Source organism: Acinonyx jubatus, chromosome B4, assembly GCF_027475565.1.
Source record: "Acinonyx jubatus isolate Ajub_Pintada_27869175 chromosome B4, VMU_Ajub_asm_v1.0, whole genome shotgun sequence".
Taxonomy (NCBI): Eukaryota; Metazoa; Chordata; class Mammalia; order Carnivora; family Felidae; genus Acinonyx; species Acinonyx jubatus.
In genome coordinates this window covers 33,405,857-33,429,059 of record NC_069387.1, presented here as the reverse complement: position 1 = coordinate 33,429,059, position 23,203 = coordinate 33,405,857, and the positions used below count along the sequence as shown (strand labels likewise).

The window sequence follows — 23,203 nt, the reverse complement described above, 5'->3', positions numbered from 1 at the left end:
AGAATCTCCGCCATCAGTGCAGAGCCTGACGTGGAGCTTGAACTCAGGAACAGTGAGATCATTACCTGAGCCGAGATCGAGTCAGAGACTTAACCAGCTCAGCCACCCAGGTGTCCCCAAACTTTTTTTTGAAACACCTATTACACAGTTTCAACTTAAACTCTTTCTTGCATGGTTTTGAGAAATGTGTCACCAATGCTTTCAAAGAACATCATCTTATTAGATCTTTACATTATAAGTTCTAATGAGGAATAATAGGAATACTTTCTATTTACCTTTGAGCTCTACTATTCACCACGTCTGTCCTCTTTTGCTGGCTCCACAGAGCAGCAGCAGAACAAAGGAATAAGGACTTTATACCTGTGTGCCACATTTTCATCGAATATACAAGCCATCGACTCTAAATTACACAATTTCAGAAATTATATTACCAAAGACAGAATGTTGTTATGTATACTACGAAACGCCAGACGATTGTAAGACACATCTTAATTACAGGGATCGTAAAATTTCAACAATAAATAAATAAAATAAAAAGACACGTGTATTCACGAAACGTTAGGCAAACCGCACAGACAGCAAGCATGGCACACATCCTCAAGCGCGAAAACGCCCAGGGGCTATCAGGGTAGCTGGCGCTCCTGGTTGAGGGCGGAGCTTCATTCCTCTTCCCAGCGCGTAGGATCGCGGGAGCGCTCCGCCTTTCGCTGAGTTTCACTTTCCATTCAAGGGAAACGAAAGCTGGGCAGCCTCGGTGGGCGGGGCGTGAGCTGCAGAAGCTCCACCGCTCCGGGTTGAGCACCCCGGCCAGTTGACGGTGCCCGCCGCCAGGGCTGTGCGCTCCCTGCGCGTTTTCCGGCGGAGTGAGCTCAGCGCGGACAGGGATAGAGAAGCTGTTTCTCAATTTCCCCTGGATCGAAATTCGCAGTGGAGGTTTGACGCTTCTGTGGAAATTGAGGCAAGTTTGGTGCCAATTTTGGAAGTTTTCTTTCCAGGAACGACATGTGAGGGGCTTTGCTGAGATGCCACATGGGCAATCAAGGAATTAATTTGGATTTAGCAAATGATAGTAATGGTGTATATTCATTTCATATATATATTGGACCAGTTCATTTTTTCAACCTGATATATTTAGACTTCTTGCATTTCGTGTTTAATTTCAAAAGAAATTACAAAAGTATTGCAAGCTTGTAAAAAATTTGAAACAATGCAGGCAGATGTGTAAAGTAGAAACCGAAATTTCTCTTAATCCTCAACACAGTATCATTTTTGTGTATACTTTACAAGAAATTTTCATATAAAGCAGACTTTAAAATTGTTTTGTAATTTACCTTTTCCCACTTTGTTAAGTGATCTGTTGAGCATGATGGACATATTTTAATGACAAGACATACAGATATGTTAACCTTATTAAAAACAATTGGTACGTAATAAGGCAAGTACATCATTTAAAAATTTTTTTAAAAATGCTTTATTTATTTTTGGACATAGTGCGAGTGGGGGAGGGGCAGAGAGAGAGGGAGATACAGAATCCGAAGCAGGCTCCAGGCTCTGAGCTGTCAGCACAGAGCCCCACACGGGGCCCAAACCCACGAACTGTGTGAGATCATGAGCTGAGCTGAAGTTGGACGCTTAACCAACTGAGCCACCCAGGTGCTCCTTGTACATCATTTATTTAAACAATTCAGGAGCATTTAGGTTTTTTCCAGTTTTTACTGGTATAGATGATGTAGCAGTGAATATCATTTTATGTTCACATTCATGTGAATATACAAATATATTTGTAGAAAATTCCTAGAAGTGGAATTGCTAGGTCAGTGGGCATATATATTGAGAAATTTGAAAGATTTGTGCAAATCAGAGTATTTTAGTCTTAATTCCCCTCCAACCTTGCCTTCTTTTCTTGGAAGAAACTTAAATTTAGATATTTAAACATAAAACTTCATTCTATGACTCTTGCAAATCTGGTTTCCAAGTGTTTGAAAATGCAAGCAATGGTTTTAACTACATGTTTTACAGCATTGAGATAGTTATACTTTGAAATTGTTTCAGAAAACAAGGCAAATTAACATATATATTTAAATACTGCACATACAAGTGCAATATTGATTTCAGAAGAACCCAGTGATTCATCACTTACATATAACACCCACAGTGCTCACCCCAAAAAAGTGCCCTCCTTAATGCCCATCACCCATTTATCCCATCCCCCCACGTGCCTCCCCTCCAGCAACCCTCAGTTTGTTTTCTGTATTTAAGAGCCTGAGAAATTTAACAGAAGACCATGGGAGAGGGGAAGGAAAAAAGAAGTTAGAGAGGGAGAGAGCCAAACCATAAGAGACTCTTAAAAACTGAAAATAAACTGAGGGTTGATGGGGGGTGGGATGGAGGGGAGGGTGGGTGATGGGCATTGAGGAGGGCATCTGTTGAGATGAGCACTGGGTGTTGTATGGAACCAATTTGACAATAAATTTCATATAAAAAAAAGAGTCTCTTATGGTTTGAACAAGGCAAATATTTAATTTTTTTTAATGTTCATTTATTTTGAGGGGGGGGAGGGACAGAGAGATGGGGAGAGAAGGTGAAGCAGGCTCTGTACTGACAGCAGAGAGCCCGATGGGGGGCTCAAACTCAAGAACTGTGAGATCATGACCTGAGCCCAAACCAAGAGTTGGATGCTTAACTGACTGAGCCACCCAAGTGCCCCTGAACAAGGCATGTATTTTAAAAGATTTTTTAGTGTTATGTGCAGAGTGAGGCAGGGTGGGGTGGGGGGAGGTGTTAAATCTAGATATTTAGGCCATCTAATGTGTTCATAGGAACAAAATGGGTAGGAAAGTAACAATGGGTATACAGTTCCATCTTGGTTTATGGAGCACTATCAAAGAACTTAAAGTTTGGGGGCACCTGGGTGGCTCAGTTGGTTAGGCATTGGACTCTTGATTTTGGTTCAAGACATGATCTCACTGTTTGGTTTGTGAGTTCAAGTTCTGGGTTGGACTCTGCACTGACCTGCTTGGGATATTCTATGTGTTCCCCGCTCTTCCCCCCCCCCCCCCCCCACCCATTCCTCTCTCTCTTACACAAGTGTATGCGGGTGTGCTCTCTCTCAAATAAATAAACTTAAAAAAAGACTTTGTTTTTATTATCCTTTTTCACTATTAAAAATATATTGCACTTTTGGCACTTTTACACAATGATGGGCTTACAAAGGGAAAATTGTTTAACATGTCCACAGCTTTAAAGAAGTCCTAACGCCTTTAACATGGGCTGTGAGAGAGAGTAGCTCCAAGATTCCCTCTTATTTGGGATTTCATCTGGTGTGTTATAATTTGTGTACCTAGCACATTACCATTACTCGAGAAACATACAACAGATGGTTAAGGATGGGTTCTAAATTTATTGTTGCCGTGATGGATTGGATTGGGAAGACTTTGAGGTGGCTTGTATCATGTTCTAGGCATGTTAATTTTGTTCCTCTCGGGGCATTTAAAGAGAGTGTCAGTTTTCCTTGTGGAGAGTCTAGTTGTAGGGGAAGAGCCCAGTTAGAGACTGGGACCACCTAGGTTTCCTGCATCATATTTTTTGCTGTTTCTTAGAAGATCGATTGATTCTGTGGCTACAATGATGGTGTACTGAAGCCACCTGTTTCTGTCATTCACATCTACTTAAGGGTAAAAAATTTGGGAAAAGTTGGGAGCTAAGTTAATTTCTTTGGGACCAAAAACCATTAAAAGATAGCCTTTATTTTTTAGGGCAATTTTAGGTTCACAACAAAGTTGAGTGGGAAGTACAGAGTTCCCATATACCCATCCCCATGCCCTGTCCCTATCTCAACCATTATCAACACCTGGCACCAAAGTGGTGCATTTGCTGCAACTGATGAACCTACAGTGACACATCATTATCATTGAAAGTTCATATTTTATAATAGGGTTTATTCCTGGTGTACATTATAAGAGTTTTGACAAATATATGACATATATCTACCATTATAGTATTATACAGAATAATTTCACTAAAAATCCTCTGTTGGAGCCAGTATTTTGAGTCAGGACTTAAGTTTGAAAATTCACCTTTCTTGGAACAAAACCATCCTTTTTTTTCTGCTGGGTGCTTATCATTACCTGCTTAGCTCAACTGCATGTTCTGTGCCCACTCTGCCTTTCTCCATCCTTCTTAGTTAGGTTTCACTTTCCTTCCTTTTGTAGCCCCACCTACCTATTTCCCCTCTGTGATCAACTCTGAAGATTGCCCTTTTTGGGGTCTGTCCTGCCAGCCTGACCAAAGGATACTCTCCATTGGGTTTTACTGCCATATTTGGCTGATATAAGTAGTTTTGAGGTCTTGGCGGAGTACAGAACAATGTCTTTAAAAAATACAGCCTAGGGGCACCTGGGTGGCTCAGTCAGTTAAGTGTCTGACTTTGGCTCAGGTCATAATCTCACAGTTCGTGAGTTCAAGCCCCTCGTCAGGTTCTATGCTGACATCTCAGAGCTTGGAGCCTGCTTTGGATTCTGTGTCTCTCTCTGCCCCTCCCCACTCACACTCTGTCTCTCAAAAATAAATACATATTTGAAAAATTAAAAAAAAATACATCCTGGTTCTTTTGTACTCTCTATTTTATCAGATTTCCCTGAATTTGATCTTAAAATCCTATTTCTTGCTCATGAGATTGCCAGCTGCCATCATTTCTCTTTCAGTTTAACCCTCCAGGCTGAGCCTCATGACTATTTATGAGACTGTTTTTATTTATTTATTTAATTTATTAAGAGACTATTAAGACTATTTGAGTATTAAGAATAAACACTAAGTAAAAGAGCTTACTATCTGAGTCATTTAACATGAATTTATTAATGTATGCTGCTTATATATTTAGGTGTTTCCCAACTTCAGATTTTCTCCTTTCCTTCACATTTTGTAAAAGAATTAAGAAATTTGAACGTTTCTCATCCCTAATTCATTAATTTTTTGGATCTTGAAATAGGAACACTATTGCCGCCCAAGGATTCCCTTAAGAGATATTAAATCTATCCCCCAAATGAATGATTGCTTATTTTAAAATTAAAAAAAATTTTTTTTAATGTTTGTATTTATTTTTGAGACAGAGCTAGACAGAGCATTGAGCAGGGGAGGGGCAGAGAGAGGGAGACACAGAATCTGAAGCAGGCTCCAGTCTCCGAGCTGTCAGCACAGAGCCTGACACGGAGCTTGAATTCTCAACCATGAGATCGTGACCTGAGCTGAAGTCAGACGTTCATCTGACTGAGCCACCCAGGCACCCCGGATTATTGCTTATTTTAAAATTACATATTAACTAATTATAAGAAGTTTGGAAGTTAAGAGAAATAATTTAAAAAAAGGAAAAAATGTTTTGTAATTCCGCCAATAAGAGTTACTTTTTAACGACATTTTTGGTATATTTCATCCTAGTCTTTCCTAGTCTTTCCCTCCGTCTCTCTCTTTCTGTAGTTAATTCATATTGAAAATAAATTAGGTTTATACCATATGATATTTTTATAATTTCTTTTTTATTCAATGAAACGTTATAGTCATCTCCCCATTTCTATTAGTCTAAAATGATTTTAAAGTCACCATAGTATTTCATTTTATGAGTGGGTCATAATTTACTTTTATTGTTGAATTTCCTTTTTTTTTTTTGCCATTATAAATAGTGCCATAGCTCTTGAATTTGAAAGCATACTTTTATTTTTTGGCAGTTGACAACAACAAAAAATTCCACTTTGAGAAATAAAATAGTGTTTTTGTTTTTTGAAATGTTTGTTTATTTTGAGAGAGAGAGAACATGCATGAGTGAACAGGGGGGAGGGGCAGAGAGGAGAGAGAGAATCCCCATGCTAATAGCACGGAGCCCCGTGTGGGACTCCATCCCACCAACTGTGAGACCATGACCTGAGCCAGAGCAAGAATCTGAAGCTCTACTGACTGGACTACCCAGGTGCCCCCAAAATCATCTAGTGTTAATTAAGGAGGAACAAAAAGATATTTAAAAGAATAGACAAAATGGTAATGGAATAATTTCACCAGAGTCTCCTAAATGCTGCACTTTTCCTCATCAGTATTTCACTTTACTTTTTTGTAAAGCATAAAGAAAACAAGCCATAAAAATGAATTTCTTATGTAGATCTTTGTATCTCTGATTATTATTTTTTTTATTAACTTTTTATTATGTTTTATTTATTCTTGAGATAAAGTACGTGACAGGGGAGGGGCAGAGAGAGAGGAACAGAGGTTCCAAAGCGGGCTCTGGGCCGACAGTAGCAAGCTTGATGTGGGACTCAAACTCACAAACTGTGAGATCATGGCTTAAGCTGAAGTTGGATGCTCAACCTACTGAGCCACCCAGGTGCCCCAAGCTTTTATTTTAATTCCAGTATAGTTAACATACAGTGTTATATTAATTTCAGGTGTATGATATAGTGATTCAACAATTCCATACATTACCCACTGCTCATTACAGCAAGTGCACTCCTTAATCCCCATCACCTATTTCACCCATTTGTTATTTTCTTAATCAATATTAATTGGTACTCTTTCAGCTACAAGTGACAGGAAACCATTTCAAACTAATTTTAAAAACAGCAGAGGAGACCCTGAGTGGAGAAGTTTGGTGGGCAGGCAGCCTGAGGCTTGGTTGGATCCAGTTCTTAAGCTGTTGGCCTCAGGATTCTGTCTCAGTGTTTCTCCCATTACTTGGTTCTGTTTCCTGTCACTGACTCTTCTTTGGCTGATGGGTTTTCGTTTTTTTTGTTTTTTGTTTTTAAATGTTTATTTATTTTTGAGAGACAGAGCACAAGCAGGGGACTGACAAAGAGAGAGGGAGACACAGAACCTGAAGCAGGCTGCAGCACAGGGTCTGATGCAGGGCTCAAACTCATGGACCACGATATCATGACCTGAGCAGAACTCAGACACTTAACTGACTGAGCCACCCAGTTGCCCCTGAGTTTCCTTTCTGTGGTGGAAAGGATGGTCTGATTTATGTTCTTACAGCTTAAAGCGCCATCTAACAAGTTTATGATCAGCTCTGATTGCGTCACATGATCATTGCTAAAACAGCCACCAAGGACACTATGTGGTCAGACCTGGGTTATTTGAGCCAGGGACTGGGTGTGAAGAGTTGGGAAGGGCTGTACTGAATCATCAGAGTATGAAAATGGAGATAGTTTTTGAAATGAAAAGGTGATTCTGCTACCCAAAGGAGGGTAAGTGGGCTGGCAGAAATGACAGATGTCCACTATGATCATTGTTGAGATTGTGATACATGTTGCCAAATTTGTGTTCAGGCTGTGTAGCAGCGTTTACTCCCAGTGGCAGAATGTGGAATGCTTGTGCAGTGGGGGTAAGTATGGAAAGTTGATTTGTGCTGCTGTACCTGGACCAAGAGCTTTCTATCTTCTGTATCTCTACAAATAAGCACCATAAGGTTTTCACTAATGGATTTCTTAAATACAAATAAAGCAACCAGGAAATCATGCACCTTTAAGGAAACTAACACTGAGAACAATCTTCATGAAACTAATTGAAGGTTGTTGTCCTGCATTGAAACCTGTATGTCACTGGTCAACACTTGACATCCTAAGCTTTAGTACTTGTCTAGAGCATCTTCTCAAACTTTAATGTGTAAATAGATAGCCAAGAATCTTGTCAAAATGCAGATTCCAATTCACTAGGTCTGTATTGGGGCCTAATATTCTTTTTTTTTTTGTAATGTTTATTTATTCTTGAGACAGAGACAGAGCATGAACAGGGGAGGGGCAGAGAGAGAGGGATACACAGAACCCAAAACAGGCTCCAGGCTTTGAGCTGTCAGCACAGAGCCCGATGCGGGGCTCGAACCCACGAACCGTGAGATCATGACCTGAGCCGAAGTTGGATGCTTGACTGACTGAGCCACCCAGGCGCCCCCTAGTATTCTTTTAAACAGACTTCCAGGTGATGCTGATCTGATTTTCTAAATAGCAAGACATAAGATCAGTGGTTCCCAATATTTTAGCAGAACAAAACAAAAAATCAGGACCCCACCCTCCTCAAAATAACAGTTGGACTTTTAGTATCCACTAGTTGAAAAAACACATTGAAAATTACTATATATTCAGAAAAACTTTTACACAAGTTTGTGTTTTTGTAGTCACGACAGCGTCTGCCTACTTTTTGGCACCTTTTGGCAGAACACTAAAGGGCTGAGTGTTAAAATCAATATTTGGTTATGGTTGAGTCCATCTGCCCCTCACCTTTACTTAAATGCACACCAATTTTAGCATCTTCATTGGAATTGAAGGTCAGGAGGATCTTACAGCAGGTATCACATGAGAAGTATTTGAATTCTCAAGATGACTTTTAGTTTGGTTACTTCAGTAGGTTCCAGTGAACAAACCGCAGGCACTAAGTTTTGCAAACTATAGTATTAAGGCTCTTTTTGTGTGGGTAGAGTAGCCTTCTAAGCACTTAATGTCTGTCATTCCATAGTGTTTGAACATATTATGTGAGTACCCAACAGGACAATATCAAACTAATGAAGAGCCATGAAATTGCCCTGCTCTCTCCTTTGGCCAAGGATTTCTGTTACACTGTTCTGTGCTGTGATTAATTTCTGAACACATACTGAAGGATATGAACAAAATACTGTATGCAGGACAGGCTTCTAACTTGTGGGTCCTATGGTAAAATAAAAATGTGGGGCTCTTTGTTAAACATATTAAGAATTTCCAGTCCGTAACAGGCAAGCATTAAACCAGGCCTGGGCTGTCTTGAATATAGGTCTCTGCAACTACAGTTTGCACACTCAGGAAGCTAGCCCTGACTGTGTATGTGATTCCTAAACCATTCATAGCCTACACCTTGCTTGATCCACTGTTGATGGCATTGACATTTTGAAAACTGTTTTTCAGTCTGTAAATCTCTTCAATCAGATTTGCAAGGAGAGAATCCTGGCTGAATTCACCATCAATCCACCATACTTTTAAATTTAAAAGAGATTCTAGTTTTTTTCTGCCTGTTCAGATAGATACCTGATGTACATGATATAGAAGTGGCACATTTAAAATTATCACTGTTTTATGTGTGTGTGTTTGTGTGTGCCCAGCAGAATATAATTCAGGAAAATTATTTTTAGGAGCATATTTTCCAGAACAATGTTGTCCCTAAGATTCATAGTTTGGACATGTCTTAAAAGTTTCATTTCCAACTATTGAATTGAGTGACAATCTAATCAGTCATTTGGATAACAGTCTTTAGCTTTCGTAAATAGACTAAACACTGCAAAAAGCTGGGTGCTTGAGCCAGCTTATGTAGTATGTGGTTTTTGAAGTATGACTAGTGAGAACAAACTGTGTTTTGGGTACCTCGTTTTTCTCTAAACTTTTAAAAGATTTTAAAATATTCTTTATTATACCTAGGCTGAGGGATGATTTATTACTGATTTTTTAGTATATATATTTGGAGTTTTTCTCCTCATGATAATTTCAGGTTGTAAAGCTGACATTCTGCTTTTAATTCATCTTTACAAGATGTAAGAATTTGCAAATAGGATTTTTTTCTTGAAAGACTCATGGCATCGCGAATAAAGCTTAAATACAATTCTTTTTTTTTAAGTTTATTTATTTATTTTGAGAGAGAGAGAGAGAGAGAGAGTGAGTGTGCACACACGAGCAGGAGAGTGGCGAAGAGAGAAGGGGAGAGTGAATCCCAAGCAGGCTCTACACTGCCAGCCCAGAGCCCAACGACGTGGGGCTCCATCTCACAAACTGTGATATTGTGACCTGAGATGAAATCAAGAGTCAGACGCTTAACCGACTGAGCCACCCAGGTGCCCCTAAATACAATTCTTAAAGATTATTTTATTTAGTATTATGAATGCTGTGGTAGCAATTTTATAAAGCATAGAAATAATGTAATCTTAACTTTATTAGTTGAAATTACTTTTTAGTATATGTGCTGCCAAAGCAAGCACAGTTGAAATTACTTTTTAAATTTAATAAATAATTGTAAGCCCCAAAAGATATAATATTATTCATAAACTATTTAGCAAATTTATTCTTTTTAATATATGTATTAATTTTCAATTTATTTTCCTTTTTTAAGATTTTAAAATACTAGTTTTATACATAAAAGTAATGGCCTAAACCACCCATTATTTCAGCATCTTACCTTTGTAGGTGACATATAAACATATAAAGTATATGATTTTCCACCCTCAATTATGCATGTAGTATTTGCAACTGCATATTCAGATATTAACAGCTAATCAAAATGACCTCCTTTTTTGTTACACTGATTACATATGGTGGTTACCAAAGTAATCACTTGATCATGCACAAGTCCAAGGGCACCAGAAATGCCACCAAAGTGGGTGTTTTATTAATTGGACTTTCAAAGGCTGAGGCCAGAGTTGAAGCCAAAGAGCAGATCTTGGTTGAATAATGACATTGAAGCCACACTTTGGGGCTTTTCTACTTCATCTGAAAAATTTAAGTCTTCATATAATGTTTAGAATTCTTCTGGATACAGTGCCACTTTCATAAAAAAATAGGAATAAATAGGAATGATCTTTCCATATGCTAAACTTAGGATTTTTACATTATATCTTTTATTATTTGTTGTTTAATGTGTGCTCATTTTTATTTATTTGGTACACTGCTTGGCAGACTTTCTTCAGCTCATTTCTATTTGGATATTCTTCCTATATTTGGGGACAGTGCCTGCATGCCCAAACTTAGTTTGACTTCTTACTTTTTTTCCACTAGAAGAGAAGACAGAGCTTTGTGGCAGCACTTCTGCCTTTAAAGACTCCTCATCACAGTCAGTTAAAACTGAGTGTTGTTGGGGAAAATCCACAGAGTGATTTGTCAGCAGTTCAGATTTGTCATCAGTTGTGTTCTGCCTTACCTCCTTGAGCTGTGGCATGAGCTCTGTGTAGAGAGAATGAATTAAAAATCTTTTAAAATGTTTATTTAATTTTGAGAGAGAGAGAGAGAGAGAGGGCACTAGCTGGGAAGGAGCAGAGAGAGAGGGAGACACAGCATCTGAAGCAGGCTCCATGCTATCAGCTCAAAGACCGTTGTGGTGGCAAGATTACCACCTGAGCCGAAGTTGGATGCTACACCAACTGAGCCAACCAGGCACCCTGAGAATAAATTTTTTTAGGCCTATGTTAGACCATGTTTTCCTCAGACCATTAGCCTTGACTCCAAGTTCCAATTAATTATTTAACTAATTAATAATAAAACACTTATGAAACCCCTTTATCCCCAAACTAGACTATTACTATAGTACAATAACACAATAACATGCTCTCCACTTGTCTCATCCCTCTGTCTCTGAATCAGAGGTCATCACCTGATCCTTGTGGTTTTCATTACACACATCTATAGATATCTAAAAGCTTTATTACACACATATATATTGATGCCTAAGCAACACAATGTTCCATTTTCCTTGAGTTTGAATATATTTTGACTCAACATTATGTTTCTAAGAGTCACCATATTGTGACATGCTATAGTTTGTTCATACACAACTGATGAATATTATTTCATTGTATACATTGATTACAGCTTATGCACCCATTCTTCTGTCCATTGGGTTGAGTGCTTGGATTTTTTCCCCATGTTTTTGCTGTTGTAAACAGTGCTGCTGTGAACATTCTTGTATACATCTCCAGGGACATGTAAGAATTTCTTTTGGAATTTTTGGGTTGAGGTTAAGTGAATGTTTAACTTTATAGATGATGCCAAATTGTTTTCTCAAGTGATTATACCATTTTACACTCCTCCCCTGGTAGTGTATAAATGATCCTATTTATCTATGTTCCTTCTAACATTTGGTTCCATCAGAATTCTTAATTGTTGCCAATTGAATAGTCAAATGCGGTCATGATTTGCATTTCCCTGCCTACTAGTGACTAGTTACTTTTTATAAAAATTAAAATTTTGGAACTTTTACACTTTATTCCAGTCCTAGTTTGGGCTCACCTGTGCAAATCTGCTTATATAATCCTTTGTACACTTTTCTTCACATTCTCCTCCTCTAAAACCACTGATCTTTTTTGCACGTTACCTGCCTTGCCTCAAGATGCCCCTTATTTCAAACCATACCCTTTTTTCTTTAATAAACCCAATTCCTAACTTGCTTTTTTTCCATGAAAATATGTCCTTGTGAGCATAAATGAACTTAGGTTATTTCATTTAGCCATTGAGTTCTGATGGATCGCTCATAGCCCGCTGGTCAGAGTATAAAGTGGTGCAAGGCATTTAGCAACATATATTAAGAATCTTAAACTTTGTACACTTTGACCTTGTCTAAGAGTCTGTCCTAAACCTTGATTTTATGTCTGGTTGTTGCTGATGGTCAGATAACTTAGAGGGCCACAGATTTATTTGCTTGGGGACAGGGGGACAACTGAGGAAATCTTGCATATATGCCCCTGAGTGGAGAACAGGGAGACATAGAGAAGACAGTGTAGTATGCTCCCCAGCTTAGACCTGGGCACAGGATTGAGAAACCTGGGCAGAGAGCAGCTGCAGGCAGAAGTTGAAATCCTTGCAGAAGGAACTTGATGAAATTGAAGGGCACAAGGCAGTGGGAGGAGCTGGCCATGCCTCACATTTCCATATCAAGCCCCAACTTGGAGATAGGAGGAAACCTTGATTGTTTCATTGATTGTTTTATCCAGCAGTGTCCTGCAGATACTTGGTGGATACTCTGGGGTGGGTAGAGGCAGGGTACAGTGGTTGTCATCTTATTCTAAAACATATGAGAGACTCTTCTTGAGATTCCAAAATATGCTTGGGGAACATTTATAGGTGGCTGACGTCTGTGTTGTCAGGAGAAAGTAAAAGACTAGGGGGAATTTGGGTTCTGTGGTTAATGTAATCTCATTTATAGCTGAGTTTTATTGTGTCCCTGGACCTTTAGTTTGCATGAGAAACATTGAAAAGGTAGAGAAGAGGTTTTTGCCTTAAAATGTTCAGTGTAGTATTTGTTATAGTTGTAAAAAATTGAAACAAAAAACAACCAGAATACTTAGCAATGTTTTATTGCTATATTTGTCATCAAAAAGTATTTATAAAGAGGGGTTCGTGGGTGGCTCAGTTGGTTAAACATTCAACTCTTGATTTCAGCTCAGGTGATGATCTCATGGTTCGTGAGTTCAAGCTCCGCATCGAGCTCTGTGCTGACAGTGCAAAGCCTGCGTAGGATTCTGTCTCTCTGTCTCTCTCTGCCCCTCCAATGCTCTCTCTCTCTCTCAAAAATAAATAAACAAATAAGCTTTGATAAAAGTATTTATAAGGAGCTTGGGAAAATTCTTGTTATGATGTGAAATGAGAAAAATGTAAAATATCAACCATATCAAAAATATATGGGAAAAAAATTGATACATACCAGGTAGTGATTATCCCTAGGTCCTGGGATTATGAGTGATTTATATTTTCTTTGTTTTACGTTTCTGCATTTTGTAAATATTTGTCATAAGTTAGCATTATTTGAAAAATAACAGTATTAAAATTATATATATATATATTTATATATATATACACATACATACATATATATATATTCCTTAGTGGGTATTTGTGTATGTATAAGGGTTTTTCTTTTCTCCAGAAACAGCAGTGATTTCTTATTCCATCTGCCATGTTAATTCTCCAGAACACATAATTCAGTGGGACACAGTCGAATTAATGTGAATTAATGTGAATTAATGTGAATATTTAGAAGGAATCAAAGGCTTCATATTTGGAAGGAAACAAGAGATCTCACCCTCCACCTACTGTTCAATTCCTTTCTACACTCTATTTCTTTCAAGGGCTAGCCCAGCCTCTGCTTAAGTATCTATATGAGGAACAAATTACTGCTTCTGGAGTTGGCTTGCTGGCTGTGAGAAAGTTCTTATTTATTTTGAAGTGAAGTCTATTTCTTTGTAGTTTTCACACATTAGGTATTTTGATCTCTTCCACTCCCATGCCCCAAAGACAAGAAATCCAATTAAATCCTATTATGTCTCTTCCACATGATAGCCTTTTAGCTATTTGAAAACATTTCTTTTGTTCCCTGCAAATCCCCATTTGTTAATTCATTCATTTGTTCAGTGGTTACTTATTGAATGCCCACTGTGTTCTGTGCAAAGTGAAAGGGAATCAGTTAAAAGTACACACTCCCTGACTTCCAGATGCTCACAGTTTTAGGGTCTCAGGTCAGATGCTGAAACTCTGAGATGTGCATGTGGGAGGTTTACTGGGGAGTATCATTGGGAACAACACCTGGGAAAGGTGAGGGAGGAGTTGAGCTGCCAAATAGTTGCAACAGAGAACTCAGTTGCTCTTAAGGGGAGCTCTGGGGCTAGATGACTCTTCAGAGCTATTTCACCATGAGGCAAGGTGGTAAGGCTTTTATATATACTCCCTATTGTCCAGTCATTGGATAGGGATAAATTTCTTCGTGCAGTAAATTAATGGACAGGGACTCATTGGGGAGCTGTCAACCAGTGCTCCCCTCAGCCTGAGAAATGGTGTCTCTCCTGTAGGAGGAGTCTGAGTGGTGCACCACTGTAGAGTACAAGTGGAGAGATAGCTATTCCCCACAATAGAACATAATGAACCAATTATTTGAATAGCTCTGAGTACAAAGTGCATGGACACCTAGACAGCATGTAGGCCTGTTGGAGGAGCCAGGACAGGCTTCCCAGGAAGTCAAGGGTATGTATAGCAAGGAGAGTCCTTATGAGCAGCTTTCAGGTGGTAGAATTGACAGTCCTCAATGATTGTTTGGGCTGGAGGTGAGGAGCAAGGAGACACCTAGGTTTCTGGTCTGGACCCCCTTGGTGAACGTTGTGCTCTTTTCCAGAATAGAGAACCTGGGGGAAGAGAATATGGCAGTCTGGTCTGAAGAAGAAAAAATGGAAATGTGGGGGACAAAGGCAAGGAGTGTCTAGCCTAGCTGTCATTGCTAGCCCTAGAACTTTATAAGCCAAATGTTTCTTTCCCTCTGAGACTTGGCTGTTTGGAATCAGAACTGATCACATGAATATGCTTTCCCTCTTCTCTTACCTACCTGTGGTGTGTTTTCACAGAGCTCCCACCAAAGCTGACTCATAAGAGCTCTTCCTGGAAGTGTGCAGTCCTGAAGACAGGCCAGACAGCTCATGGCCTGGGAATTTTGGAGTGATCAGTAAAGGGTCAGGTGTTGGGGTTCCTGAGGAAATTTGCCAGTGCATCCTGGCTGAGGCTCAGCATTTCTCAGCGGAACTCGTTGAGAAGAAGGAAGAAAACAATATGAAGAGGAAGAAGGAAGAGCTAAGGGAGCGCCTCAGTGCCTTGGACTGCCCTCATGGTCATTAGATCTCTCATATTTTTTCTCTTTTTCACTGCATAGAAATGCTTTGCTCATCTACTGTACCCTGGAGCAGTAAAGCTTTGTGTTTAATGACTCCTGATTTCTTGTGCCTTTATTTCTGCATCTGTAAAATAGGAATAATCATAGTACTGAGTGCATAAGGTTGTTGGGAGGGGTAATTGAGATAATCTGTGGAAACTGCTTTAAACTAATGCTTAGCATATAGTAGCAGTCAGCATTAGTTCCTGCCTTTGCCGTTACACCTATGTGCTAGCCTGTCTTGAGGCAAGGTGCTCCTGCCAATTCAGGAGCTGAAATCTGTGATTACTTGCTGTCCCTGGATTTTTTTCTTAATGCCCTATCTCATATACACAAAAACCCTTTCCCCAGGAATGCTGAGATTAGTGGTATTCCCTCCCTCTTAAATTACTCACCTGTGTAGTCTGCTGAGCCCAAGTTGGGTTGGGATAAGACAGGTTGGTTGCTAGTACATTAGGAAAGTGCTATCTTTTGTTTTTCTTATCTTTTTAAGTTCTTTTGGCTTCCAGCCTCTGGAGATCAGCCTAGATTAGTGCATCTCCCCCAGAGATTTTTTTTCTGATCTCCTTCAACCACATGGTAGGGACTGAGCAGGGGACTTTCCAGTGGAATCTGAAATAGACTAGCTAAGAAATTACTCTTATCTTTGAGCTCCATAGGTGCCCATTTTGACTCAACTCTGTAAGGAACAACTTGAGTGGGAGGAACTCATAATGCTTCCAGTTATGCTTCCTATAATGTTTCTTTCTTTGCCTTTGCTCTTATAACAATTGCTTGTACTACTCATTTGACACTGAGTAATACTCTTTCTTGTGACAGCTCTCTTTTCCTATTAAGAGTTTTACTCCTGTTTCGCTTTTCAGAGTCCAATGCTTTATCTCTCCTCTCCAATTTGTTTGGATGCTCCTTAGTGAAATATTTGTACCTCTGAGAGTATTTTTCAGGATTTTATATCCTTAGATCTTAGAAAAACATTTGATTTTTGTTAAATCCTGTAGCTTGCCCTTGTCCTCAGTATTTTTTTCCCTCTTTCTTATATAGGCCCGGTTGGTTTACACAACATTGGACAGACCTGCTGTCTTAACTCCCTTATTCAGATATTAATTATGAATGTGGGCTTCACGAGGATATTGAAGAGGTAAGGCTGATAAACATGTGTATTTTACATTTTCAAATATTCAATTTTTCACAGTGACTTTAAGTCTTCTTTTGAAAGTTGCCAGAGAAAAGAACTTGTTCTGCACATTCTAGAATACACACTATAATCACCTAAGATGTTTAAAAAGAAATATAAATGCCTGTTCCCACCACCAGATACTTGGTTTCAGATGGTCTGGGGTGGGGCTTAGGCATTAGACTCCCCAGGTGATTGTAAAGTGCAGCCAGGATTGACAGCCACTGATTTGGTTAAAACAGTGTTGGGACTAGACCAAATTCAGAGGAGTAAATCAATGAATAGGTCCTTGAGTCTCTCCATTGAGCCCTCTCAAACAGAACATGAACACACACAAAGTGTATATATGTATGTATATATATTTACATATGTGTGTACTTTATCACACATTATTTTAAAAGATGTTTATTTACTAATTAATTTTGACAGAGAGCGTGAACAGGGTAGGGGCAGAGAGAGAGAGGGTGAGAGAGAGAATCCCAAGCAGCGTGGAGCCAAATGCAGGGCTCAAACTCACGAACTGTGACATCATGACCTGAGCCAAAATCAAGAGTTGGACACGTAACCAACTGAGCCACCCCAGGCCCCCTGTAATTAGTTTTTTAATAAGGTTTTCTCTTGTCCCTAGACTCTTTTTTTAAAGTTTCAATTCTAGTTAGTTAACATACAGTGTAATATTAGTTTTAGGTATACAATATAGTGATTCAACACTTCCATACAACACCCTGTGCTCATCACAAATACACTCCTTAATCCCCTCACTTGTTTCACCCATTCTCCTGTCCCCACCTCCCATCTGGTAACCATCAGTTTGTTCTATGTAGTTAAGAGTCTGTTTCTTAGTTTCCCCTCTCTTTTTCCCCCTATGATTGTTTGTTTTGTTTCTTAAATACCACATATGAGTGAAATAATATGGTATTTGTCTTTGACTGACTTATTTTCACGTAGCATAGTACTCTGTAGCTCCATGTTGTTGCAAATGGCAAGATTTAATTATTTTTTATGGCTGAGTGATATTCCATCCTGTATGTATACCATATCTTCTTTATCCATTTATCAGTCAGACACCAGGGGGGTGTTTCCATAGTTTGGCTATTGTAGTTAATATTGCTATAAATATTGGGGTGTATATATCCCTTTGAATTAGTATTTTTGTATCTTTTGGGTAAATACCTAGTAGTGCAATAGCCGGAAGTTCTTTTTTAACTTTTTTTTTTAATGTTTATTTTTGACAGAGAGAGAGAGACAGAGAGACAGGGCATGAGCGGGGGAGGGGCAGCGAGAGAGGGCGACACAGAATCCGAAGCAGGCTCCAGGCTCTGAGCTGTTAGCACACAGCCCAACGTGGGGCTCAAACCCACAGACCGTGAGATCATGACCTGAGCCAAAGTCAGACACTCAACCAACTGAGCCACCCAGGCGCCCATCTTTTGAGGAACCTCCACTGATTTCCACAGTAACTGTGTCAGTTTGCATTTCCACCAATAGTGCAGGAGGGCTCCTCTTTCTCCACATCCTTGCCAACACCTGTTGTGTTGTTGTTGTTGATTTTAGCCATTCTGATAGGTGTGAAGTGATATCTCATAGTTTTGATTTATATTTCCCTGGTGATGAGTGATATTGAGCATTTTTTCATGTGTCTGTTGGCCATATGGATGTCTTCTTTGGAAAAATGTCAATTCATGTCTTCTGCCCGTTTTAAAATTGGATTATTTGTTTTTTGGATGTTGAATTTTATAAGTTCTTTATAGGTTTTGGATTCTAACCCTTTATTAGATATGTCATTTGCAAATATCTTTTCCCATTTCATAGAATGCCTTTTAGTTTTGTTGATTGTTTCCTTCACTGTGTGGAAGCTTTTTATTTTGATGAAGTCCCAACAGTTTATTTTTGCTTTTATTTCCTTTGACTCAAGTAGACCTATAGTATGAAGTTGCTATGGCTGATGTGAAAGAGATTACTGCTTGTGTTATCCCCTAGGATTTTAATGGCCTCAGGTCTCACATTTACATTTTTACCATTTTGAATTTATTTTTGTGTGTCGTGTAAGAAAGTGGTCCAGTTTCATTCTTCCACATGTTGGTGTCCAGTTTTCCCAACAGCATTTGTTGAAGAGATTGTCTTTTTTCCATTGGATAGTCTTTCCTGCTTTGTCAAAGATTAATTAACCATATAGTTGTGGGTTTATTTTTGGGTTTTCTACTCTGTTCCACTGATCTATGTGTCCATTTTTGTGCTATTACCCTATTGTCTTGATCACTACAGCTTTGTAATATAAGTTGAAGTCCAGAATTGTGATGCCTCCAGCTTTGCTTTTCTTTTCCAGGGTTGCTTTGGATATTCAGAGTCTTTTTGTGGTTACATACAAATTTTAGGATTGTTTGTTCTGGCTCTGTGAAAAATGCTGTTGGTATTTTGATAGGGATTGCATTAAATGTGTATATTGCATTGGGTAGTGTAGACATTTTCACAATATTTGTTCTTCCAATCCATGAACATGGAACGTTTTTCCATTTCTTTGTGTTCTCTTCAATTTCTTTTGCCAGTGTTGTATAGTTTTCCGAGTACAGAGTATAGGTCTTGCACCTCTTTGGTGCCTAGGTTTATTCCTAGGTATCTAGGAACCTAGGTGCAATTGTAAATGAGATTGAGTCCTTCATTTCTCTTTAGTTTTTTTTAAGTTTATTTATTTATTTTGAGAGAGACAGAGACAGTGTGAGTGGGGGAAGGAGAGAGAGAGAGAGAGAGAGAGAGAGAGAGAGAGAGAGATTGAGAATCCCAAGCAGGCTCCATGCTATCAGCACAGAGCCTGATGTAGAACTTGAACTCACAAAATCATGAGATCAAGACCCGAGCTGAAACCAAGATTCAGACACTTAACCAACTGAGCCACACAAGCACCCCTGTTTCTCTTTCTTCTGCTTTATTATTGGTGTATAGAAATGCAAAAGATATCTGTATGTTGATTTTATATCCTGTGACTTTACTGAATTTGTGTATCAGTTCTAGCATTTTTTTGTGTGGAATCTTCAGGGTTTTCTATGTAGAGTGTCATATCATCTGCAAATGGTGAACGTTTGAATTCTCCCATGCCACTTTGGATGCCTTTTATTTCTTTGTGTTGTCTGATTGCTATGGCTAGGACTTCCAGTACTACATTGAATAACAGTGGTGAGAGTGGGCATCCCTATGTTGTTCCTGACCTTCTTCCTGACTGAGAGCTTTTCCTCATTGAGGATGATGCTAGCTGTGAGGTTTTCATATATGACCTTTATTATGTTGAAGTATGCTCCCTCTATCCCTACTTTGTTGAGGGTTTTTATCATGAATGGATGTTGTACTTTGTCAAATGCTTTTTCTGCATCTATTGAGAGGATCATATGGTTCTTATCCTTTCTTTTATTAGCGTTATTTATCACAATGATTGATTTGTAAATATTGAATCACCCTTGCAACCCAAGCATAAATCCCACTTGCTCACAGTGAATAATTCTTTTAATGTATTGTTGGATTTCGTTTGCTAGTATTTTATTGAGGTTTGGATTCAGTTTGCTAGTATTTATTTTATTTGTATCCATGTTCATCAGGGTTAATAGCCTGTAGTTTGCTTTTTTTAGTGGTGTTTTGGTGTCACAGTAGTGCTGGCCTCATAGAATGAATTTGGAAGTTTTCCTTCTTTTTCTATTTTCTGGGATCGTTTTAGAAGAATAGGTATTAACTCTTCTTTAAATGTTTCGTAGAATTCACTTATGAAGCCATCTGATTCTAGATTTTTGTTTCTTGGGAGTTTTTTGATTATTCAATTTCTTTGCAGGTTATTGGTCTGGGGGGAGGACAGAGAAAGAGAAAAAGAGAGAATCCCAAGCAGGCTCCTTGCTGTCAGTGCAGAGCCTGACACAGGGCTCCATCTCATGAACCATGAGATCATGACCTGAGCTGAAATCAAGAGTTGGACATTTAACTTACTGAGCCACCCAGCCACCCCCTCCCCCTTATTTGCCTTTTGTTACAGTCGTTGTTTTATAATCCAGTTTCTCTGATACAGGTATTGCCATTCCAGCTTTCTTTTGACATTTATTTGCATGATAAATGTTTCTCCACCCCCTCACTTTCAATCTGTAGGTGTCTTTAGGTCTAAAATGAGTCTCTTGTAGGTAGCTTATAGATTGGTCTTGTTGTTGTTGTTTTTTAATCTATTCTAATATCTTAGGTCTTTTGATTGGGACATTTAGTCCATTTACATTCAAAGTAATTATTGATAGGTATTATTTATTGCCATTTTATTACTTGTTTTGTCATTGTTTCTGGAAGATTTTCTCTGATCTTGTCTTTGTCACTTTGGCCTCTTCTTTCTACTCAAAGAATTCTCTTTAATATTTCTTGCAGGGCTGGTTTAGTGGTCACAAACTACTTTAGTTTTTGTTTGTTGGGGAAACTCTTTATCTCTCCTTATATTCTGAATGGTAGCCTTGCTGGATAGAGTATTCTTGACTGCAGATTTTTCCCATTCAGCACTTTGAATATATCATGCCCCTCCCTTCTGGCTTGCCAAGTTTATGTTGAAAAATCTCCTTATGAGTTTCCCCTTGTAAGTTAGTGACCTCCTTGGTCTTGCTGTTTTTAAGGTTTTTCTTTTTAATCATATTTTGCAAATTTAATTCCAGTATGTCTTGGTATTGGCCCACTTTTGTTTATTTTGATGGGAGTTCTCTGTGCCTCCTGGATATGGATGTCTGCTTCCTTCCCCAGATTAGGGAAGTTTTTAGCTATTTTTCACATACATGTTCTGTCACCCTTTCTCTCTCTTCTTCTGGGACTCCTATAATAAAATGGTATTACATTTGATGGAGTCTTTGAGTTCTATATCTATTCTCATGTTGCATAATTTTGCTTTGTTCAGTTTCATTGCTTTCCTTTACTTTGTCATCTAGGTCATTAATTGTTCCTCTGTTTCTTGCAGCCTGCTGTTCATTGCATCAGACATGTTTCTAATTTCATTTATTGCACTCTTCATCTCTGATTGATTCTTTTTTAACTCTTTTATCTCTGTAATAAGGGTCTCACTGATGTCTGTCATTTTTTTCTCAAGCCTAGTGAATATCCTTATGATTATTGCTTTAAATTCTCCCTCAGGCATGTTACTTATATCTGTTTCACTTAGATCTCTGGCTGTGGCCTTATCTTGTTCTTTCATTTGGGATAAATTCCTCTGTCTTCCAATTGTGTCTAAATCTCTGCCTACTTCTCTGTGTTAGAAAAGCCAGTTGTGTCTCCTCTTCCTGAAAGTAATATCCTAATGAAGAGATGCATGTAGTGACCAGGGCCTACCACTTCAGGGAGTGTCTCTAGTGTATGCTGCATGCCACCTGCTGTTGTGTTTCAGCTGCTCTTTCAGGCCAGTTGTCTGAAAAGACTCTCCTTGCCTGCTATGGGCAATGTTATTCCCTGAATGTTGAGTTTTAGCTAGTTATGCTCTGGTCTGCTTGTGAAGTGAAGCCTGTCACCAACTGCACTGGAACTGAGGTCCTGCAGGACTCTCTGGTCAAGAGGTGTGGTGTGGGCAGAAGTTTGTGCTGGTCTTCTGGAGGAGGGGCCCACCACATTGGGACTGAGGCAAGAATGACTGAAAAGAGTTGTGTTACTGGAGCATGGGGGTGTGGGGCATGGTGTATGCAAGTTAGGCAGCTAGTGTTGGTGCTGTGCTGCCCCCCATAGGTGGTTCTGTATTTCTGCTGAGGAGTGGGGGAGGGAAATGGCACAAGCTGGTCCTTTACTCCCAGAGAAGTGTTCCTGTGAATGCTGCCTCTCGGAGATGCTCTCTGAGAAGAGTGAATAATCACCCCAGTGTGTGCCCTAGGTGCTATTTATTTATTTATTTATTAGTATATGAAATTTATTGTCAAATTGGTTTCCATACAACACCCAGTGCTCATCCCAAAAGATACCCTCTTCAATACCCATCACCTACCCTACCCTCCCTCCCACCGCCCCCCCATCAACCATCAGTTTGTTCTCGGTTGTTTTTTTTTTTAATTCTTTTTTCAACATTTATTTATTTTTGGGACAGAGAGAGACAGAGCATGAACGGGGAAGGGGCAGAGAGAGAGGGAGACACAGAATCAGAAACAGGCTCCAGGCTCTGAGCCATCAGCCCAGAGCCTTGACGCGGGGCTCGAACTCACGGACCGCGAGATCGTGACCTGGCTGAAGTCGGACGCCCAACCGACTGCGCCACCCAGGCGCCCCTGTTCTCAGTTTTTAAGAGTGTCTTAAGCTTTGGCTTTCTCCCACTCTAACTTCTTTTTTTTTTTTTTTTTCCTTCCCCTTCCCCATGGGTTTCTGTTAAGTTTCTCAGGATCCACATAAGAGTGAAAACGTATGGTATCTGTCTTTCTCTGTATGGCTTATTTCACTTAGCATCACACTTTCCAGTTCCATCCGTGTTGCTACAAAGGGCCAGATTTCATTCTCTCTCATTGCCACATAGTATTCCATTGTGTATATAAACCACAATTTCTTTATCCATTCATCAGTTGATGGACATTTAGGCTCTTTCCACAATTTGGCTATTGTTGAGAGTGCTGCTATAAACATTGGGGTACAAGTGCCCCTATGCATCAGTACCCCTGTATCCCT

At 39.2% G+C, this 23,203-nt stretch overlaps 1 protein-coding gene across 3 annotated transcripts in view; it reads left to right on the top strand.

Moving 5' to 3' along the window:
• The first annotated feature begins 745 nt into the window (after positions 1-745).
• USP18 (ubiquitin specific peptidase 18) overlaps positions 746-23,203 on the top strand; it is a 65,266-nt gene continuing 42,808 nt past the window's right edge. For 2 of the 3 annotated variants that reach the window (XM_053225536.1, XM_053225534.1), the window contains exons 1-2: positions 15,095-15,351; positions 16,435-16,531. In XM_053225536.1, coding sequence (XP_053081511.1) covers positions 15,294-15,351; positions 16,435-16,531 — 155 coding nt within the window. In that variant the 5' untranslated portion in view covers positions 15,095-15,293. Of the gene's footprint in view, positions 959-15,094; positions 15,352-16,434; positions 16,532-23,203 lie in introns of those variants that run through there. The other variant, XM_053225535.1, reaches the window with a different exon arrangement.